General features: G+C 34.9%; 1 protein-coding gene across 1 annotated transcript; it reads left to right on the forward strand.

Moving 5' to 3' along the window:
* Positions 1 to 2,444: 2,444 nt before the first annotated feature.
* On the forward strand, positions 2,445 to 8,922 carry LOC112454547 (mitochondrial sodium/calcium exchanger protein-like). Its single transcript, XM_025016011.1, has 9 exons — positions 2,445 to 2,501; positions 2,570 to 2,787; positions 4,298 to 4,623; positions 6,119 to 6,199; positions 6,607 to 6,726; positions 7,095 to 7,421; positions 7,863 to 7,981; positions 8,119 to 8,272; positions 8,561 to 8,922. Exons 1-9 carry the CDS (start codon positions 2,445 to 2,447, stop codon positions 8,920 to 8,922), a joined length of 1,764 nt encoding a protein of 587 aa, XP_024871779.1.
* Positions 8,923 to 17,636: the final 8,714 nt, after the last annotated feature.

Genomic DNA, 17,636 nt, shown 5'->3' on the forward strand with positions numbered 1-17,636 from the left:
TAGAAGTAGATGCGTGTACAAAAAATCCGTACACACACACACACACACACACATACATACATACTTCCGGACATTTTTTACTAATACGATTTTTCGACATTTTAGAACATTCTAAACCTATTTCCATCAAAATCTCGAAAAAAAATTTTTTCACCATCACAAAGCTTCCTCTATGAGGAAGCAAAATACGTGAGAATTATGCTATAGGGTTACTCCGGTATTTACGCGCAGAGATTTACGTTGCAGAAGTCAGAAAAAATAGAAGGAATGAAGTATTTGCTCGCAATCACTCTGTTATGTGCCTTTATTTCTATATCTCAAAATTAAAGTTGTTTTTATAAATTTTAAGTAATTTATGTATTTCTAAAATAAGTAATTTATTCTATCGCTTAATAAAGTTCTGTTACATGTAAAGGTTCAATAGTGATCTAAGTGAACAATGATGTATTAATTTTAATTGACTCTATTTCATATTTCCCTCTATTTTATGCAGCCTTGTATGCACATACAATAAATCAACGGATAATAATTATTTCAGAATTAAACATTACTACTCTGTCCTGGTTTATCCACATTTCAAAAAACAACAAAGAACCCCGCATAACTCTTATGGAAATTTGATTTCAGTGAAATTGGCCTAAACTTCGGAAATAAATAGTTTATATAATGCTGATGAAAAGTCACAATGGGCAAGGTTCACAATAATGAACCGTTTAGGCACTATCAGCGTTCAAAAGTAAAATAAAGTGTTATTTCAGTACTATTGTAGGACAATCGATTACAATGTATTATTCGATATACAATGTAAAATATTAAATATTGTCCTCGCACTTGTATTTTTTGAAAGAAAACGCATTTTAATTTTCGCTCCAAGAACGCTTCAAACTCCAACTTCATAGACTATTATCACACATTAAATTTAATATTTATTAAAAAAAAAAAAACAAACTCTGTCTTTTGTACATGTAGTAAAATCTATAGTGCCGTTCGGCGTTAAATTGTAAATCCTATATATTTGATACAGATATATGTAGAAGGAATCGACGCTTCGAAATCGAGGCAATATGATTAGGAATAATGAATAATGCGATAATATTAGGTTGGGCCAATAAGTCCGTGCGGTTTTTTATAAGTAAAATTTATAAGTAAAAAACCGCACAGAGTTATTGGCCAACCTAATATAATGCGCGCCTGTCTGACGCACCGTTAGTTTTTATTTAAATGACTTAAATCTCTCTTTCAATTTTTAATCATATATAAAATGGAAAATTTTTAATATTTTTTGTAATTATTTTAATGTTAATTAATAGCACATAATACAAGTTTAGTTAAAACTTGGTGAAGGATATCTGATGGAACATTGGAAAATCCAAAATTACCGGTATAATGCTTCAGTCATTAATACATTTTAATGATGTATGTATTACACACATACGTTTTAAACACCGAGAGAGTACAATATTGTACAATAACAATATCAGTTTCTAGCCCGTGAATTATCGTTAATGAGCATTTCGCGAGAAATAGTTTACACGTTGTTTTCTATGTTTGAGTGTTTTCGCGTAAAACCGTGATAACAACTGTGAAAGTTCTTGGTTGCTCGTAGCAAATATAATCAACTGATACTGGTTTGCGACACGTCATTGAATTTTCATTATCCGTAAACTGACAATAATATCGAATAAGTGTCGATATAATATCGCGCGCTGAATGACAGCGTATCCGTTTTGCGGAGAGGTTTCCTTCCGTGCTCGTTACACAGCGTTTCTTTTTTTCATTGTGGGCAGAAATGGGACAAAATGACAAAACGGATGCTCTGTATCTAATGAGGCTCTCGTTGCTATCAGATGAGTGCGGATGAGTTGAGTATACCCATTCACTCTCACGTCGTCGTCGAGTAGCGACATGGCATTCTTGAGTGCGCTCTCCTGTTGTCAAGAGAAACTGACGATTGTATGTCATTTTTTTCACGAAGAAAGACATGTTGCATCGCTGACATTTTTATCTAATTGCAATTGAAGATTAATTTGCAAATGTTTTTGGAATTATCAGATTTGAATAATTTAATTGGTGCTAATTGTACTTAATATTGTCTTTTATGTTGCTTTACAAACGAAATCAGAAGGAGCAGTGTCTTAGATTAATAATGTCTTAGATTATATTGTAATGTTCATTAAATTTCCTTGCATTGATGAGTACACCGACTGTTCTATTTCGCGCGTGTGTGTCATTGTTATGAATTCTCTTTATGTGTGCTTCATATTGAATTTACGTTTTGAACTGCGCGCATAGTATGCGCTACGTATGTGACAGCTTTCTGTCTATATCGCTTGAAGTTTCGCTCGCTTCTGCTTGAATAGGCAACGATCGAGCGGATCCGTGAAAGGCAAATACACAAAATATAGGTTACGTATCGCTTCGTTGCGCTTTTATGCTCTTCGAACATGAGGTCGCAAATATCGAGCCCTTTTTTAAGACACGGGCATCTGCCCATACGAGAGGTGAATTGTTATCGACGTCTCTTCCAGTTTGCGTTCTCGTCGAGCTCCTCGTCGAATCTTTTTTTCAGGATGATTGCTCGTACGTTTGGCAAGTTTCCGCCGCGGAACGTTGCGAGTGGGTGAAGAACACCGAAGACTGCTATTCAGACTCGGTGATTCAGTATACAGTACTGTTATTCTGCTACTTCAGATCTGAAGACATGGCGCTGTTTGCTGGCGGCTTGGCCCTCGTACTCTTCTGGCTACTCTATTTATTCTTAATTTTGGGGACTACAGCGGATAATTTGTAAGTTGACTTACGCTGGTATTCATCATCGGATATATTTGTAGATTATTGATTGGCAGAAAGTATAATTTTCAATGAAATTTTGCGTATATTATTTATCACGATACATTTTTGTAAAAAATAAAATAAATTAAGCAAAGTGATAAATAAATATAAAATATATTTGTAAAATTATTATTTTTGATACCTGCTAAATAATGCTCAATTATAAATGCAAATTATGAGAACACGTAAGCGCGAATAACCAATGGAACTGTGCCTTTTCTTAGTACCGAAAAAAAATTGAGAACTCTAGCTAAGTTCAATTCCGATGAAAACGTGTTACCATCTACAGAATATAGATGATTACATAACTACAAAACGAATTTTGACTTCTGGCAACTAACCAAGCCAATAACCGAAAGATTCATGCTTCCCCGTATTTCAACCGTCTACGTTCTATGGAGCGGTTTCTTTCAACGTGATAAACGAAGGTTTCTGTATTCTTTCGAGTTATACAAATATCAGAGAAAAATGGCAGGTTGCCATGTTTGTAAGAGACGCATCCAACAACAGTTTCGGAATCCCGAAAACCGGGGTTTTCTAGTGGCATTTAAATATTTAATATATATATCGGTATTCCAATAAATCGATATTATTTCGATATATCTTTTAATTTGTTAAATTATATGAAGTCACAAGAATTCATCATAATGATATGTTGTTCAAGATTAACATGCATTGCGTAATATAAAATGCTAACTATGAATTTATAACACGATGTACTAAATTATAAAACATATATATATTCGATGGCTTTTGCTTTTATACGTTGGCAATCATCTTCTAAATCCCTGAAATTTTTAAAGATCGCTAAAGCTTTCGTCGAATTTATTTTGCTGTGTTTAATGGTAGAAAATATGACGGTATTTATGTTACCAAGTTTGTGTTGGAGTTCACTTTGATGTGTAACCAGTATAATAGTTAAAACTCAGTTAAGAGGGTAAATTTACTTTCTTGTAAATAACATACTCTCTGCGTGCAGTGAAATAGCGAATGCTAAATGTATACGAGGTTAGTTGAATAATGTGCATCTCAAACGAGCGTTATCCAAAAGTCGCTTCCTTTCCAAGTCAACTGCTTCACATATCTTACTAGAGTTCCATTACCAGAGTCGTTATATATATAATAATCATTATACTAAACATAGAAATCGCTGTTTATATATACACATTTTGATGTTATAACCGAAATATAATTTTGTAATGAGTTATACGGCAAAAGAATTCAGAAAAAATATAAAAAAAGAATATAACAAGAAAAGCGAATTATATATATATAAAATAAATTTAATAAAAAGTTAATAAAGAAGGAAGATTCATTTAAATGTTTAAATCAAAAATCTAATTTAAGTTTTCAAGACCATTCTTGGTTCTTTTGTCGATCTATTAATGAATTACGGCATAAATACTGAAATACTTTAGACATAAATAGTTCCCATAAATGATTCATTACGACGTTTTCATTTCAGTTTTTGCCCAGCATTGGCAGTAATAGCCAGTGTAATGCATCTATCGGATAGCATAGCAGGAGTGACGATATTGGCATTCGGAAACGGCGCGCCTGACATCTTCACGTCCCTCGTGTCGAGAGGTGACGAAGCGATAATAATGTTCACCGAATTAATCGGCGCAGGTGTCTTCGTGACCTCGATGATTGCCGGTTCCGTCGCGATAACTAAGCCTTTTACAGTTTCGCTCAGATCCCTCACGAGGGACGCCTGTTTTTATATCGTTTCCGTATGCTGGATAAGCTACGTAGTGTGGGACGAGATGGTTTACCTCTGGGAGGCCATAAGTACGTCTACTATCTTTATTTGAATTCGATAAGCTAATATTGGTCGACTCTTTCCCGCCCGTCGCAATATATGCTACATTCTGTATTTGTCATTTAGATACTAATCGATTACCATACATACATATTCATGAATAGGTTAAAAATAGGCGTAAATTATTTCTTTTTTTTCGTTAATTTTATCGATTTTTATAACTATTAATTTACAATTGACAAAAGATTGTAACAAGCACAATCATTGAGGAAAAATCATTGTGAAAAAGATATTAAAAGAAACATTGCAATAGCTTTCTGTGTTCGTACTATTATCAAATGTTATCGATTATTTTCTTATATGTATAAGAGAAGATATGGAGAAATACGATTCATTATTATTCGTACTCGAATGCTAGTGCCAATTATTTAAACAATGATATCCAATAATACCCAAATAGAATAAATATATGATCTCGACTGTTCTGTCCTATGTCAATTGAATAGATGATTAACTCATGTTGGGTAATAACTTCCATAAACCCTACTTAAGCTGATATCTGCAAACTATTGACAGATGACTGAAAAATTATGCATGCATTATAATATTATATACTACATTATTAAACATTATATTAAATATTAAACTGCATAATTAAATGCTAAGCAAAGTGATTAAACTGTGATATTAATTTTGCTATAGTAGGCATCGAAATTATAGAATATTTGGCAAAATTTATTAATATTTCGCACACCGAATCGGTTACGTCATGAGCGGAAAAGTTTATCTGCGGGAAGCCATAAGTGGTTTCATTCTGGAATAACGATAATTCTTCGACGAATTTAATTAAGCTACGCCGCAGTCTCTCTCCACCATCTGCCTGGTGGGGCTTGCAATCTGACTGTCGATGAATTTTTGCGGGATTCCACGGCAAGGAATTCGTTTCACCGAGAAAACAGGGATTATTGTTGCAATAGATAAAGTCCATGGAAATAATCTTGCGCCCGAACAAAGCGGCACAGAACGGAGGCTATTATTAAGTCACGTATAAAGCCATTGAATATCAGGATTCATTTTTTCATACTGCGTGCCGCGATAGTAAATAGACAAACAGACAGAAATTCAATTTTTGTTTATCTGAATCGGTGCATCTCAAACTTTTCCAGGCCATCGCTTTCTATTCCAGGCTTTATACATTTAAATTGTATTAAATCATTTCTTAGTTTCATTTATTTTTATATTTAACAGCAAAAGTATTCAAGTATGTGTATCTATTTATTATTTGCTTCATTAAGAATTCTTAAAATGGATTCCACCAACACGGCATTATTTCTTTTCTGTTCGTATATTAAAAAGAAAGTGGTAATTAAGATCTTTTTTCTTTAATTAAGAAAAAGGTGAATATCACGTTTTTTGCGTAATATTATGTGGACCATTCATTATCCCAGCGGTATGTGTGAGAGAAATAACCCTGCGAGCCAAGCGACATTAGCGCTTTTTAATGCTGATAAATTTTAATTGCAGGCTTTATTCTGGTCTACATACTGTTCATTGTGGCGGTCGTGATAATGCAGGTGTATGACACCAGAGAGGAGACTCTGAAAAGTACGTTGTGGATTCTTCGATGTGGATTCACGCAAGAGACTTTTAATATTTATCTCAGACAATGACAGTAGATTGTAGAACTCCGAAAACTCATAACTTTCAAAAAGTACATAAGTTTAGATTAACAATGTTTCTCACAAATGTAAATAAAATTATACTCGTCTCTCTGCGAGAGTCTAATTCACGCGGAGAGATATATTCCCGAGATATCTCTATGCCTGAAATTTTATGATCAGTGTGCTTTCGAGAACTATTTCTATTCTAAAACGAGAAATATATCTTTTCATAACCCATGAATTCGCTGCGATGTGAAAAAGATGACTAGCTCCTTCCTTATCGCCAACAGAAAATTTTCACCATACTAAGTATCGATCCCCTTTCCTGAGAACATTCTTATGTACTTTCAGCCAGGATCCCAAGTGTGCCCGATCCAGACGTCCTGCATACTTACTTGGTGAACAGAGACACAGGCGCCATTCCCAAGATTCCCGGTAGAAGCCGACCTTTTGGCTTACATGCCAAGCTAGGTACCAAGCGTCGTTTTTACGACTCATCGCACATATCCTTGTCTTTAGCTCTTTTGAATTTTTCAATAGATCAAATTTTTTTCCGGAACGATGCGTTTTTTCGTTATGCGGAAATATTGTGTTTTCGCTCGTATGCGAACTCGTAATATATAATTCGTCGTCAGTTATTTAATAATCGCTTTAATCACAGATGTTTGCACGTTTAGTTCATATTTGCAATTAAATAAATCTCTAATATTCATTCTATTTTTGATATTTAAAATCGAAGTCCTTAAATATTGTAAATTTAGTTTACTCTTGTTTTAAAATTTTTATATATGACTTACTTCCAGTATTTCTATATACTTATATACGTTTGTATGAGGCAGATATCGCAATTGCCGCGGAATTACAGAGAGCCAAGCTACGGGGTGAATCCGTCCAGCTAAGCCCGGAAATTAGTGAGTACGTTTCCGACCGTCCGAAAGGTCTTTTTAGAGAATTTTTGTACGATGTCAATCCGATCAGCAAAGAAGATTGGAAGAAATCAAATAAATTGTTTAAGATCGTTTTGATTGTACGTTCACCCGCCATGTTACTACTGCAGCTGTTTATACCAGTTGTAAATCCTACCGTCGAGAAACAAGGCTGGTCAAAGCTATTAAATTGCTTCCAGTTATGCGTGACGCCTACGATAGCACTATTTCTATTAAATGGTTAGTTTTATTTATCCATATACTGTTTATAACGATATATTCAATTATTTTAAATCGCGTATTTTAATAACAAGCTATTCGAGATAAGTTTATTTATTATTTAATCTGACGCAGACTTAAAAAAGTTTTAACTTAACAGTTATATATTTCTTAAAAAGTTATTCAAAATAAAAGATAAAAAATATAGCCAGAATTAATTTTTGCTTAAATATTAAAGACTGCGGCTTATTACTTTTTAATATTTCTTCCGCGCATTCTTTTTTCGTGAATAATTTTCCATGATATGACAGAAGTATTCTCCATAACGTCCTTCATTGCAAAACGATGGTAGATGCTAAATTCAGACAAGCAGTCAATAACACATAATTGTCGTATCGACACTTGACGGCATAACGGTCGGTACCACTCAACTTCAATTTTATTTTAACTATTTTATTGCAGTTTGGCAAACGACTTTTGGCAATTTGCCGGTGATGCCGATATTCCTCGTTGCCGGTACCGTAATTGGTGTAATTGTATTTCTAACGACGCACGTGGATCGTGTACCAAAGTTCCATAATGTGAGTACTTTTCTTTCCTCCTCCGCCTTGTGCGGATGGTCGGAGTTTCTTAAGTGTTTGCGACATTCAAGGATATGAGAAAAACCATATTCAGCAGTTTATCAATAAGCAAACACGCAACATTAACAATATTCCAGGTCTTTGCATTTTTGGGATTTCTAGCTGCTATGTTGACGGTTTATCTGGTGGCCGGGGAGGTCATGGCGGTACTCCAATGCATAGGATACGCATGCAGTATATCTGACGCTATGTTGGGCATCACATTTCTTGCGTGGGGAAACAGCATCGGAGGTAAGCCGTGTGAAAAATGTTTTGATTAAGATAGTAGTTGAAGATAGTGTATGCGGTAACCAAAAATATACAGTCAACAAGATCCTACTTTCTTAAATTGACTTTCCAAATGCGACGAAAGAAACGATATAACATATAAACCGCAATAATCGTGACATTACATTTTTCGATAATTATATCTCTTTAAAGCTTCAAGTTAATGCTTCGTTTGGTTTGTTAATAATATAATGTAATAACATAATGTAAATTTTGTGTTTAAATATTTATATAAGCTAATTCATTGGTCAGATCTCATATCGAACGTCGCTATCGCCAGACGGGGATTTCCACGCATGGGATATGCAGCCTGCTTCGGCGGGCCAATGTTTAACACCCTACTGGGACTTGGGCTGACTTATGGCATCGCCGCCGCCACTGATCCTGAACAACAGACGAAGATCAGGATCAGCGATATGGCACCCGGTTGCCTAGCTTTTCTCCTGTGCTCACTAGTGGCCACAATAATTTACCTAAACATCACGGGAGCTACCGTACGTCGCTCTTATGGCGGTCTTTTATATTCAATTTACTTTGCTTTCATTCTCATACAATTTTTAAGCGAATTTCACGTTATACATCCGCTCGGCACTGATCACAGACCCGACGTATAAGGCTAATACTATCTACGATATTTAACGTATTGCTTTTTGTTGTTACACCATTATGTATATAAATGCAAAATAATGAAAGGTTTATTTTAATTATTTGACAATCATCGCCTACTTTCTTCTATTTTTGCAACGTTAATGTTGCAAGATAAGGTGAAAGAGTAAAGAGTAAAAAATATGGAAGAGCGTTTCTCTCTCATGAATTATGTTAAATGAGTCAAGATTATATGGATACAGGCAGAGATGCATTTTTAACATGAGGCGGAAGGCGAGCTTCGTAGGAAAACGTTTGGGCACCGGATATATACGCGGAGGAAAAGGCGGGCAGGCGAGCGACGTCAGGTCGTTTTTAGACATTTCCCTGGAGAGAACGAGATGTCCCGTTTCCGACCGAAACCGGTTAGTATGGCCACCATAACGCCGAAACGGAAACCACAAGTCATGAGGCGGTTAGGAGTCTTGGTACGCGTCAGTTTTAAATTTTACATCGCGCCGTACATCATGGTAACCTCGAGTGCTATACAGACCTTCGTAATTGAATCCGTTATTAGGTGAGGGACACAGTTCCTACGTGCAAACATTTCTTACACAACGTTTCTCATTTTCTTTCAAACGCAATAAAAGAAGGGAACGTTAAATTATTTTTATCCTTTTACAACTGCCTTCTGTTATACGTGTATACCTTTTTAATCGATCATGGAGGGTGTCCCACTTTTACATTGTCTAGAAATAATTTCTCTTTGACAAATTTATAGCCGATTATTCTCTTCAACGGAAATATCGAGTCATCCGTAATTTTTTTCCAGTATCTATAATTAATAATTGAATCTAAAAAGCTTGTGGCTAACTCAGCTTCTCAGAAGAAGAAATAGATGATAAAAGCTGTATTCTTCAACTCACATTTCATATAAAATTTATTTTAATAAAATTTCGATCTTTAAAGTATGGTTATAAAAAAAGCATAGAAACTTTTAAAACTCTAAAACAATTGAAAATTATGCGGTCGTATAATTCAAATTTAATAAATTTAGTCTTCAACAAAGAATGGTTTTCTATTCGTAAAATATGTTTATCGCCAAAATATCCTTTATAGGAAATGGAAGGAAATCAAGAGTAACAGATGTAACATTGACGTTATTCGACCTCTTCCACACCTTTCCTATTTTCTGTCTCCTTTGCTACAGATATTGCCGGAGAATTGCTCCTGCTAGTCTCTTTCAACGTGTGTACCAAGATAGGTCTCCATTGTCTTCACGCGAAAGTTTAATTCCGAACCGCCTCTACCTTCCGTTCCCCTTTTGCCCTATCAAAGTACCGATAGAACGATGAACAGGGGCGGAGATAGACCAAAGTTTTGCCATTGCAAAATTTGGATCTCCTTTGTGTTAGTATCTGCGTACGTAAAGAGAAGCTATTTTGAGAAGAAGCTTTAGCGGAGACATGAAATGACTTTCTTTACGTACCTATATTAGAAGAGTACGAAGAGATTTATCTTCATCATTTAATCAATCTTCCGGATTCGAATGCTTTATAACAATATGTTACTTGTTTTTGAAGTGTAGATTTTGATATCACAGCATGTTCGACATGTGACAAAATGTGCGCATCCGACAAGGTAATTCATTATTCTCAATTAATTTGTCGCACAAAACGTATAGGCGCGACACCTGTTGTTCTCGATATACATAAATATCATTTAATTGTGTGCAATTAATGTTCATCAATATAAAATATACACCCCATTTAACATGTTATCGAACGTTGTAGAGAGCCAGCAAAAATCACATATGAAGGATTTAGTTCAATATTTATCTTGATCAAATTAATCATTTTGTTAAAATAAAAACCGTATCAACTACTAGCAATGTGAAAGCAGAATTGTTTTATTACAAACAAAAATATTTTGTAAAACATAAAATAATAGAAATGTCAGATCGTAGCGTGATGATACGTCACATCTGCTTGATTTTATGTTTCTTTGTGGATCGTTCAGTATTCAAAAGTCAACGATTAAGTATTCAGAAACCAAAGTCATTAAAAAATTAAGTTAGCAAACTATTGTCTATTGAAGATACAGAATTCGTTATATGTTTAGCACACTATTATTTTTTATCGCATTTTACCCAATTATTTAATTTTTAAGCCCTTTATATCAATTATTGACAATATCGAAACTAAATCTTCGTAGCAAGTACTCTATAGTTTTTAATGAAACGAAAATTTGCTGACGAATATTGAATAAGTTTGTGGAAGTAAAGAAAACTTTATCGAACCATATATTAGGGTCGACCCCTCGTCTAGACGAAAGACTGGATCGGTGCCCAGCATCCGTAGATAAGATTCCTGTCTAGCCTCTTCCGTGCCAACGCGAGCTAACGACCCTCTCATCCGGATCGCTCGTTCAAGGGTAGCAAACGTAGAAAATATTCAACATTACCAAATCGGGCAACGCGAAAAAAGGACATTATCGTCTTTTAATAACGCTATAGATACGTTGCTATATTTATAATGCTTTAAAAATGTTAATAAATTCTGCTTCGATAGAAAGAGATAAGATAGAAAAAGAGAGAAGATGTATTAATAGACACATATGCACAAGCATAGATTTGCAGCGAATTAAATTATCAAATTTAAGTTTATATTAATGAGATAAAATCTGTAGAATAATTATTTCTTGAGTTATCAATCTTCTCAAAAAATAATAATCATCAATTTATACATGTACTAAAACATTATATTGAAATAATACTAGTGAACTCTAGTGCAATTTAATATTTAGTGCAGTTTAATATTAAACATTTGCCCAAAGTACACTTCACCAACGCAACGTATCAATTATCTACTTTCATGTAACATTTATGGTATTATATTACTCTCCGGCAGAGCAGATATCGTTTATAATTATGGATGAACATGGAATTAACGGCTAACAGACGATTAATTAATCAAAATTAAATATGTGCTCGTGTAAAATAACATGTAACATTTTTCGTAGAAATATGCATATATATATATATATATATATATATATATATATATATATCTGCATATATATATATATATTATATACATACATATACATATATACATACATGCGATTAAATCGTACGATAAGTCCCGATATAATCTTGGTTTATCATAAATTATCTACTTATTCTGAATGTTTTCAAATGCTCAAGAACTCAATAAAGCTCGGATGTCCGACTATAATATACAGCATTACTCTTATTTCGATGGCATCGAGGTCCATGGAACCTCCAATCGATGCTCGATATCAAGACTAAATAAAGTACCAGTGGTACCGTTATTACTTCCGGCAAACTTCTGTCATTAATTCGACTGAAGGACTTTAAAGGGAAACGCCGCTGTAATATCTGTCTCGTGTTTGCCGTCATTCAAGTTTTTATTCTTACCGCAAAATAACTTTCGAGAGATATGTTACGATTGCAGTTCCACTTACAGCACTTTTATACCGCGTCAGTCTCATACAAAAAAGTCTCATTTTTAAGAGAGACACTTTATAACATGTCGCTTTGATTTAAATTACACGTATTTCACTGAATTTCTGAGGAAGTTTTAAATAAGATAACGGGAGACAATTTCAATCCACTTCTTATCTTAACGAGATTAATAAATTAATTAATTCGTTTCCAAATTGATTTAATTAATTAAAAATATAAGACAGAACAATAAATAAAATATAAATGATAAATTATTAAACTATTTTGTGAAATAATTAAAAAATCAATTTTTTTCAATAGATAAAAAGTTAAAATTAGAATCTTTGGTACAAATGCAATAATATGGTATATTTATATGGAATAATTTAATTTTACAATATTGTGCAATACAAGTCGAGTTTTATTGAGTTCACAAAAATTATTACGCTATTCAGCACTCTCGCATATATGTTTATACGAAGCTAAAAATAACGACAATAACTGCGATGTCGCATATGTTTCGCTCGATTTAACTCTCGTGTTAATGCGTGCTACGAGCGATAACGTTTTACAGCATTGCAGACATTTGTTACGTACACATTTCAATGACTTGCACAAATGCGTGCTTCGATCCAAAAATTAAATAAAATGCGCAAATTGTACGTACATATTGCCAGGATGTATTTATTCGTGTGTTTATATAACACCGTAGCGTAGAGCAATGTGTGATGTTTGAAGAATTTCCCGCCGCGTGAAGGCAACGAAATTCAACTGATATGTCGATATGATACGTACACACATTGCAACGGTCTCATCTCTCATTTGGCTCCGCCATCGAGCGGTCTCAGCCTTCACTTCGCAAAGTTTGATGTTCTACCGGGAAATATATTGTAGTCAGACAGAATATATTACACTTGTGAGATATTATGCCCATATTACTTGCGCCGGCAAAATAGGAAATCGCGGTGATAAACTGCGCGCTTATACGTAATTCGAATGAGATAGAGAGTATAGACCGATACTGCTATAGGTTTTTACGGTTTACATCAGTATACGCCGATGATTTATGACGACGGCGCATTGCTGCTCATATGCCACAAACTTCTATACACGTTGACGGAATTCATAATTCAGGCATTACAAGAAATTTAGCTTCGATGTACGAAGGTCATGTATGCGGTACGTGTGAGATGGCAGTTCGGATTCCGCTGAATCACGATTCCATGAATTATTGACGATAGCCGGACTGGAAATTGATTTTCTGATGTTAGCAGCGGTATCGTATTCGGGCAAAACATTTTTTATTTCCGAGCGTAACCTATGTATCGAATGCTTTGTGTTGATGACACAGCTCGACCGTCCGATATCCGGAAAAATTAATCTCTTTGCTGAAAGATCAATACACTGCACAATATCGCCGTCAATGAATAAGTATGGATATAAAGGATATGTAACAAAAATTGCCGGATATAGATAGGTATGCTATATACTCGCTGAAAAGATGAAAACAATTTGCAGAAATACCGGGTGATTCTAAAATATATTGTCAAACTTTGCAAGCGTATTTTTGAGATAAATTTTTCTGTATTTGTTAATCTAATCGAGTTTTGTTATGTCAAACAAAATGTATAAAACGAATTAGTAGATAAAAGAACGGAATGATTTTTTTAATGTAAAAATTAATGTCAGAATTTTTATCCATTTATTTCGTGCAATGTAAAAGCTGCATTGCGCAAAATGCGAACGATCGAGAAAAATAACGTTAAACGATATCGAGCTCAAGAGAACAGGCATTTAAGGTCATAGTAACAAATACTGCTTTAGAGAGAAATGGAGAAATCGAGAAACACTTAGGTGGTCGTTAGGTCTGATCGCAAAGATCGACGAAATTACGCTTGTTGTCACAGAAACAGGTCGTTGAAAAATAGATACAGATTTGAAACAAGAAAATAAGTGATACGTTTTTCGTGGTTTATATTAAGTAATAAAATTATTCTCATTTTGTGCACATTTTTAATCTAAATTAAATATAAAATTAACCATTTCTTGAATAGAAGAAAGTGGAGAAAATGTGCATAAGTAAAGTTCTTGAAAGATTTATCAAAAATATATTTGTCATGTTTTATGAGCATATAAATTGTATCTATGCGAAAAGCTAGAGAATTAATGCAAACGCAGCTAATTTCGAATAGAATTGCAATCCCAGCAACAATAACAAATATCAGGATAGCGTGAAACCATTGGGTATATTGGGTGCGATGACGCATACTGAAACCGATAATCGTTCGTATTGCTGTTAAACAAAAACGAATCGACCGAACAGTACTTGAAATAGTATAAATAAATTCTTGTGACTCGCACGAGTAGAATTTAATGGAGGAACGAGATGGCTTATCGCTCTGATGGCTCGATACCGCTAACTGTCCAAAAAACATTGCTATTTCCTGATTTTATTATCCTGTCGTTTCTGCGCGCATTCCCGAAAACTCTCGTATGTCGTTGTATATAACGAGTGAATACATTTTAATTTTCGCACACATAGCTTTCATGAAAAATAACACAATATAATAGCCGCTGTTAACTCAACAGCAAATATGCATATCGATAATCAATAACGATGTTTTATAACTTACAATTTTGCATTGCCAATAATGTACATTTATAGATTATAATTCCCGTTTCCTGAATTCTGTTTATTTGCCGTAAATAATAAAGAATGTAAAATAATTTACAATGCAGTCATTTAATTCTGACGAAGGCAATGTGAAATTATAATACACGGTGTGAATGCAGTACTCGATATTAATTAATATAAAGCTCCAGCACACAAGAATATTCTTCATTGGTAAATTCAGTGATTTTAATTTTCTGCGATAAACTGTTTACATTGAACGGGATAACGATAAACTGCACAATTTATATTAGTTGTGTGCAAGAAGATGGCTATTTGAAACGTTCAATCTATTTATATATGAATTAAGTAAATTGAAAAATATGTATATAAAATTGTGGCAGAAAATAGTAATGCTCTGTGAAAAATGTAATCAACCTCTTTTAACAGAAATGTGGGAGATTGCCGATAGAACTAATGTTCGCTTCTCGCTGATAAAAATGCACTTCAAATTTCACGAGGAATAACGTTACGCGTTCACTTTCCGCCAATTCTGAGACGCTTTATATCAAGCGGGTAAATTGGGAAATATATTTACGAGCTAGCGAGGAGGTAATAACTTTGGAAAAGGAGTTCCAAGATTTGCTGAGATTACGTGTTACGTGTACGTTATAGGCACTTGACGCACATACTTTCGGTTTGATGCACGCTTTTGATTACGTTTATATATCAATGTCTTGCAATTTATCAAATATAAAACTTTTACGGAGCAACTTCAGAAGAATTATTTCCACCGAGATATCGTAGATTATACGTGTGATACGTCGGTTTTAATTCTAAAGATGCGGAGAATGCGATTCGTCAATGAGTACATCACCGCGCTGCAGCGTCAGCTAAGGACGCTCATGTTTTCCACCGGGAAATAGAATTTTCACTGCTGCCGTGGGGACCATAGTTTATAGTTTCATGACGGAGATAAACGAGGAAAGTCGATACGACGCCGGTGAAAGTCGACAGTTGGGACGAGACGAGCGGGATGTATTAATTGCCTCGAATAAAGGGGAAGACTATGAACAAGAGATAGGAGGATCTATGGCCTCATACAGAAAGAGTAAGAGCAACCATAACGTCCCAAGCAGCTTCCAATTCAGCGAAAAATATCATACGAATAATCAGATTAACGACTGTGACAGCTGTGAGTCTACTCCCTGATTTTGTGACTACCATTATAATTTACCTATTATACTATTATTTCTCGTAAAAAAATGTGGTAGGAATATACAGTGGCGATTACGTGTAATTTATTAACGACAATTAAATTCTTATACTTTCAAATATTATTTTTTTATAAAATATTTTGTTCTGAACATATTTCTCATCGGAAAATGGATCTAACACACAACCCTAATAAAACTTTGATATTCTACAGTTAGTATTTGTTGTCAGATATATTTTTCGACATCAACAATCAAATTTTGCAGTAAGATTTTTCGATAATTTCTCCTTGCCCGTATCTCGGAAGTTATCGTTGAGAGAATTCGGAATTGGAACGGTGCTGGGGGTCGTCCGCTCGTAAAAGCTACGGGAATCGAATCGGGAGACGCTTTACGAAGCTGACTGCTATCAGATTCGCTAACTTTTACGACTAGTCGACGCCACTGATAAACGGAGATGTCGATGTGTTCGCATTTCCCAAGTCGGCGGGGTGCGACTTTGCAAATTTTACGGAACACTGCGATACGTCAAATGTTTAACGACCGCAAGACAGTGGTCAAAAGCTAATTAATGTTGCAAACTAGTTATAGGAAGAGGCGATGCATTTACGTTTCTCTCTGTACTTCTCTACATCATATGTATGTATAAACAAGGATATGCACATATGTATGTACATATAATCTAGGATTCACGAAGAGCCTTAATTGTTATCACGAATACGTGTATCCGTCATGTTAACTTTACTTTTTGTCATTTTGCTTTAATGAATAATAATAATGCTATCATTAACAAAAAATTCCGTGATACTTTAAAATTGTTGAAAATTTGACGGCATATGAGGAGTGAAAAAGGCAACATGGATAGTGTAAAACAAAAATGCGGTATTCTCGTGAAAAGTGACGAGAATGCTCATGGAAACGGTGAAAATTTTTCGTCGCGCGAGATTATTATACGTATGTATAGGTTTGAGACGCGGAGGGTGGAACTGAGCCAGGGGAGAGGGGATTTGTGCACCATGCTCGAGAGTAAGATTTATCTCAACGAAACTGTGGCGGCTCTCGCCCGCATACGATTCGAGAGAATATCGTTTCCGTGCTGAGTGCGCCGCTTTTAATTAAATTGTATATTCGCGCGGACGTCGACGAATAAATTCCGTGCAACTGACGCGTGATCGTTACCGGCAAGGATCGTTTCAGAGCACGTCGACGTCTTGGTGCAATCCGCGCGTATCGCAACCGTCTCTGAGAAGCGAGCCTCGTCGAATTCTTTTGTGCCGACAGCTGCGCGACGCTCAATAAGAGTCTAAGGGGTTCCGTGGGAAAGGACCGGTAATGAATTTTTAATTGGCCGCGTTCTCTTCGATTCGCGTAGAAATATGAATTGTCCGAGTCGCGTTAATTGCTAATTTATACAGCACTTGAGATGCTAGTTGAATTCCGACGTGATTCCGC

Source organism: Temnothorax curvispinosus, unplaced genomic scaffold (assembly GCF_003070985.1).
Source record: "Temnothorax curvispinosus isolate PA1 unplaced genomic scaffold, ASM307098v1 QBEX01005133.1, whole genome shotgun sequence".
NCBI lineage: Eukaryota > Metazoa > Arthropoda > Insecta > Hymenoptera > Formicidae > Temnothorax > Temnothorax curvispinosus.

Excerpts from the sequence above, each read along its gene's own strand:
- LOC112454547 (XM_025016011.1), top strand. The coding sequence starts at position 2,445 with ATGAGGTCGCAAATATCGAGCCCTTTTTTAAGACACGGGCATCTGCCC. Across the intron at positions 6,200-6,606 it reads CAGAGAGGAGACTCTGAAAA|CCAGGATCCCAAGTGTGCCC; the intron begins GTACGTTGTGGA and ends ATGTACTTTCAG. Across the intron at positions 6,727-7,094 it reads TGGCTTACATGCCAAGCTAG|ATATCGCAATTGCCGCGGAA; the intron begins GTACCAAGCGTC and ends TGTATGAGGCAG.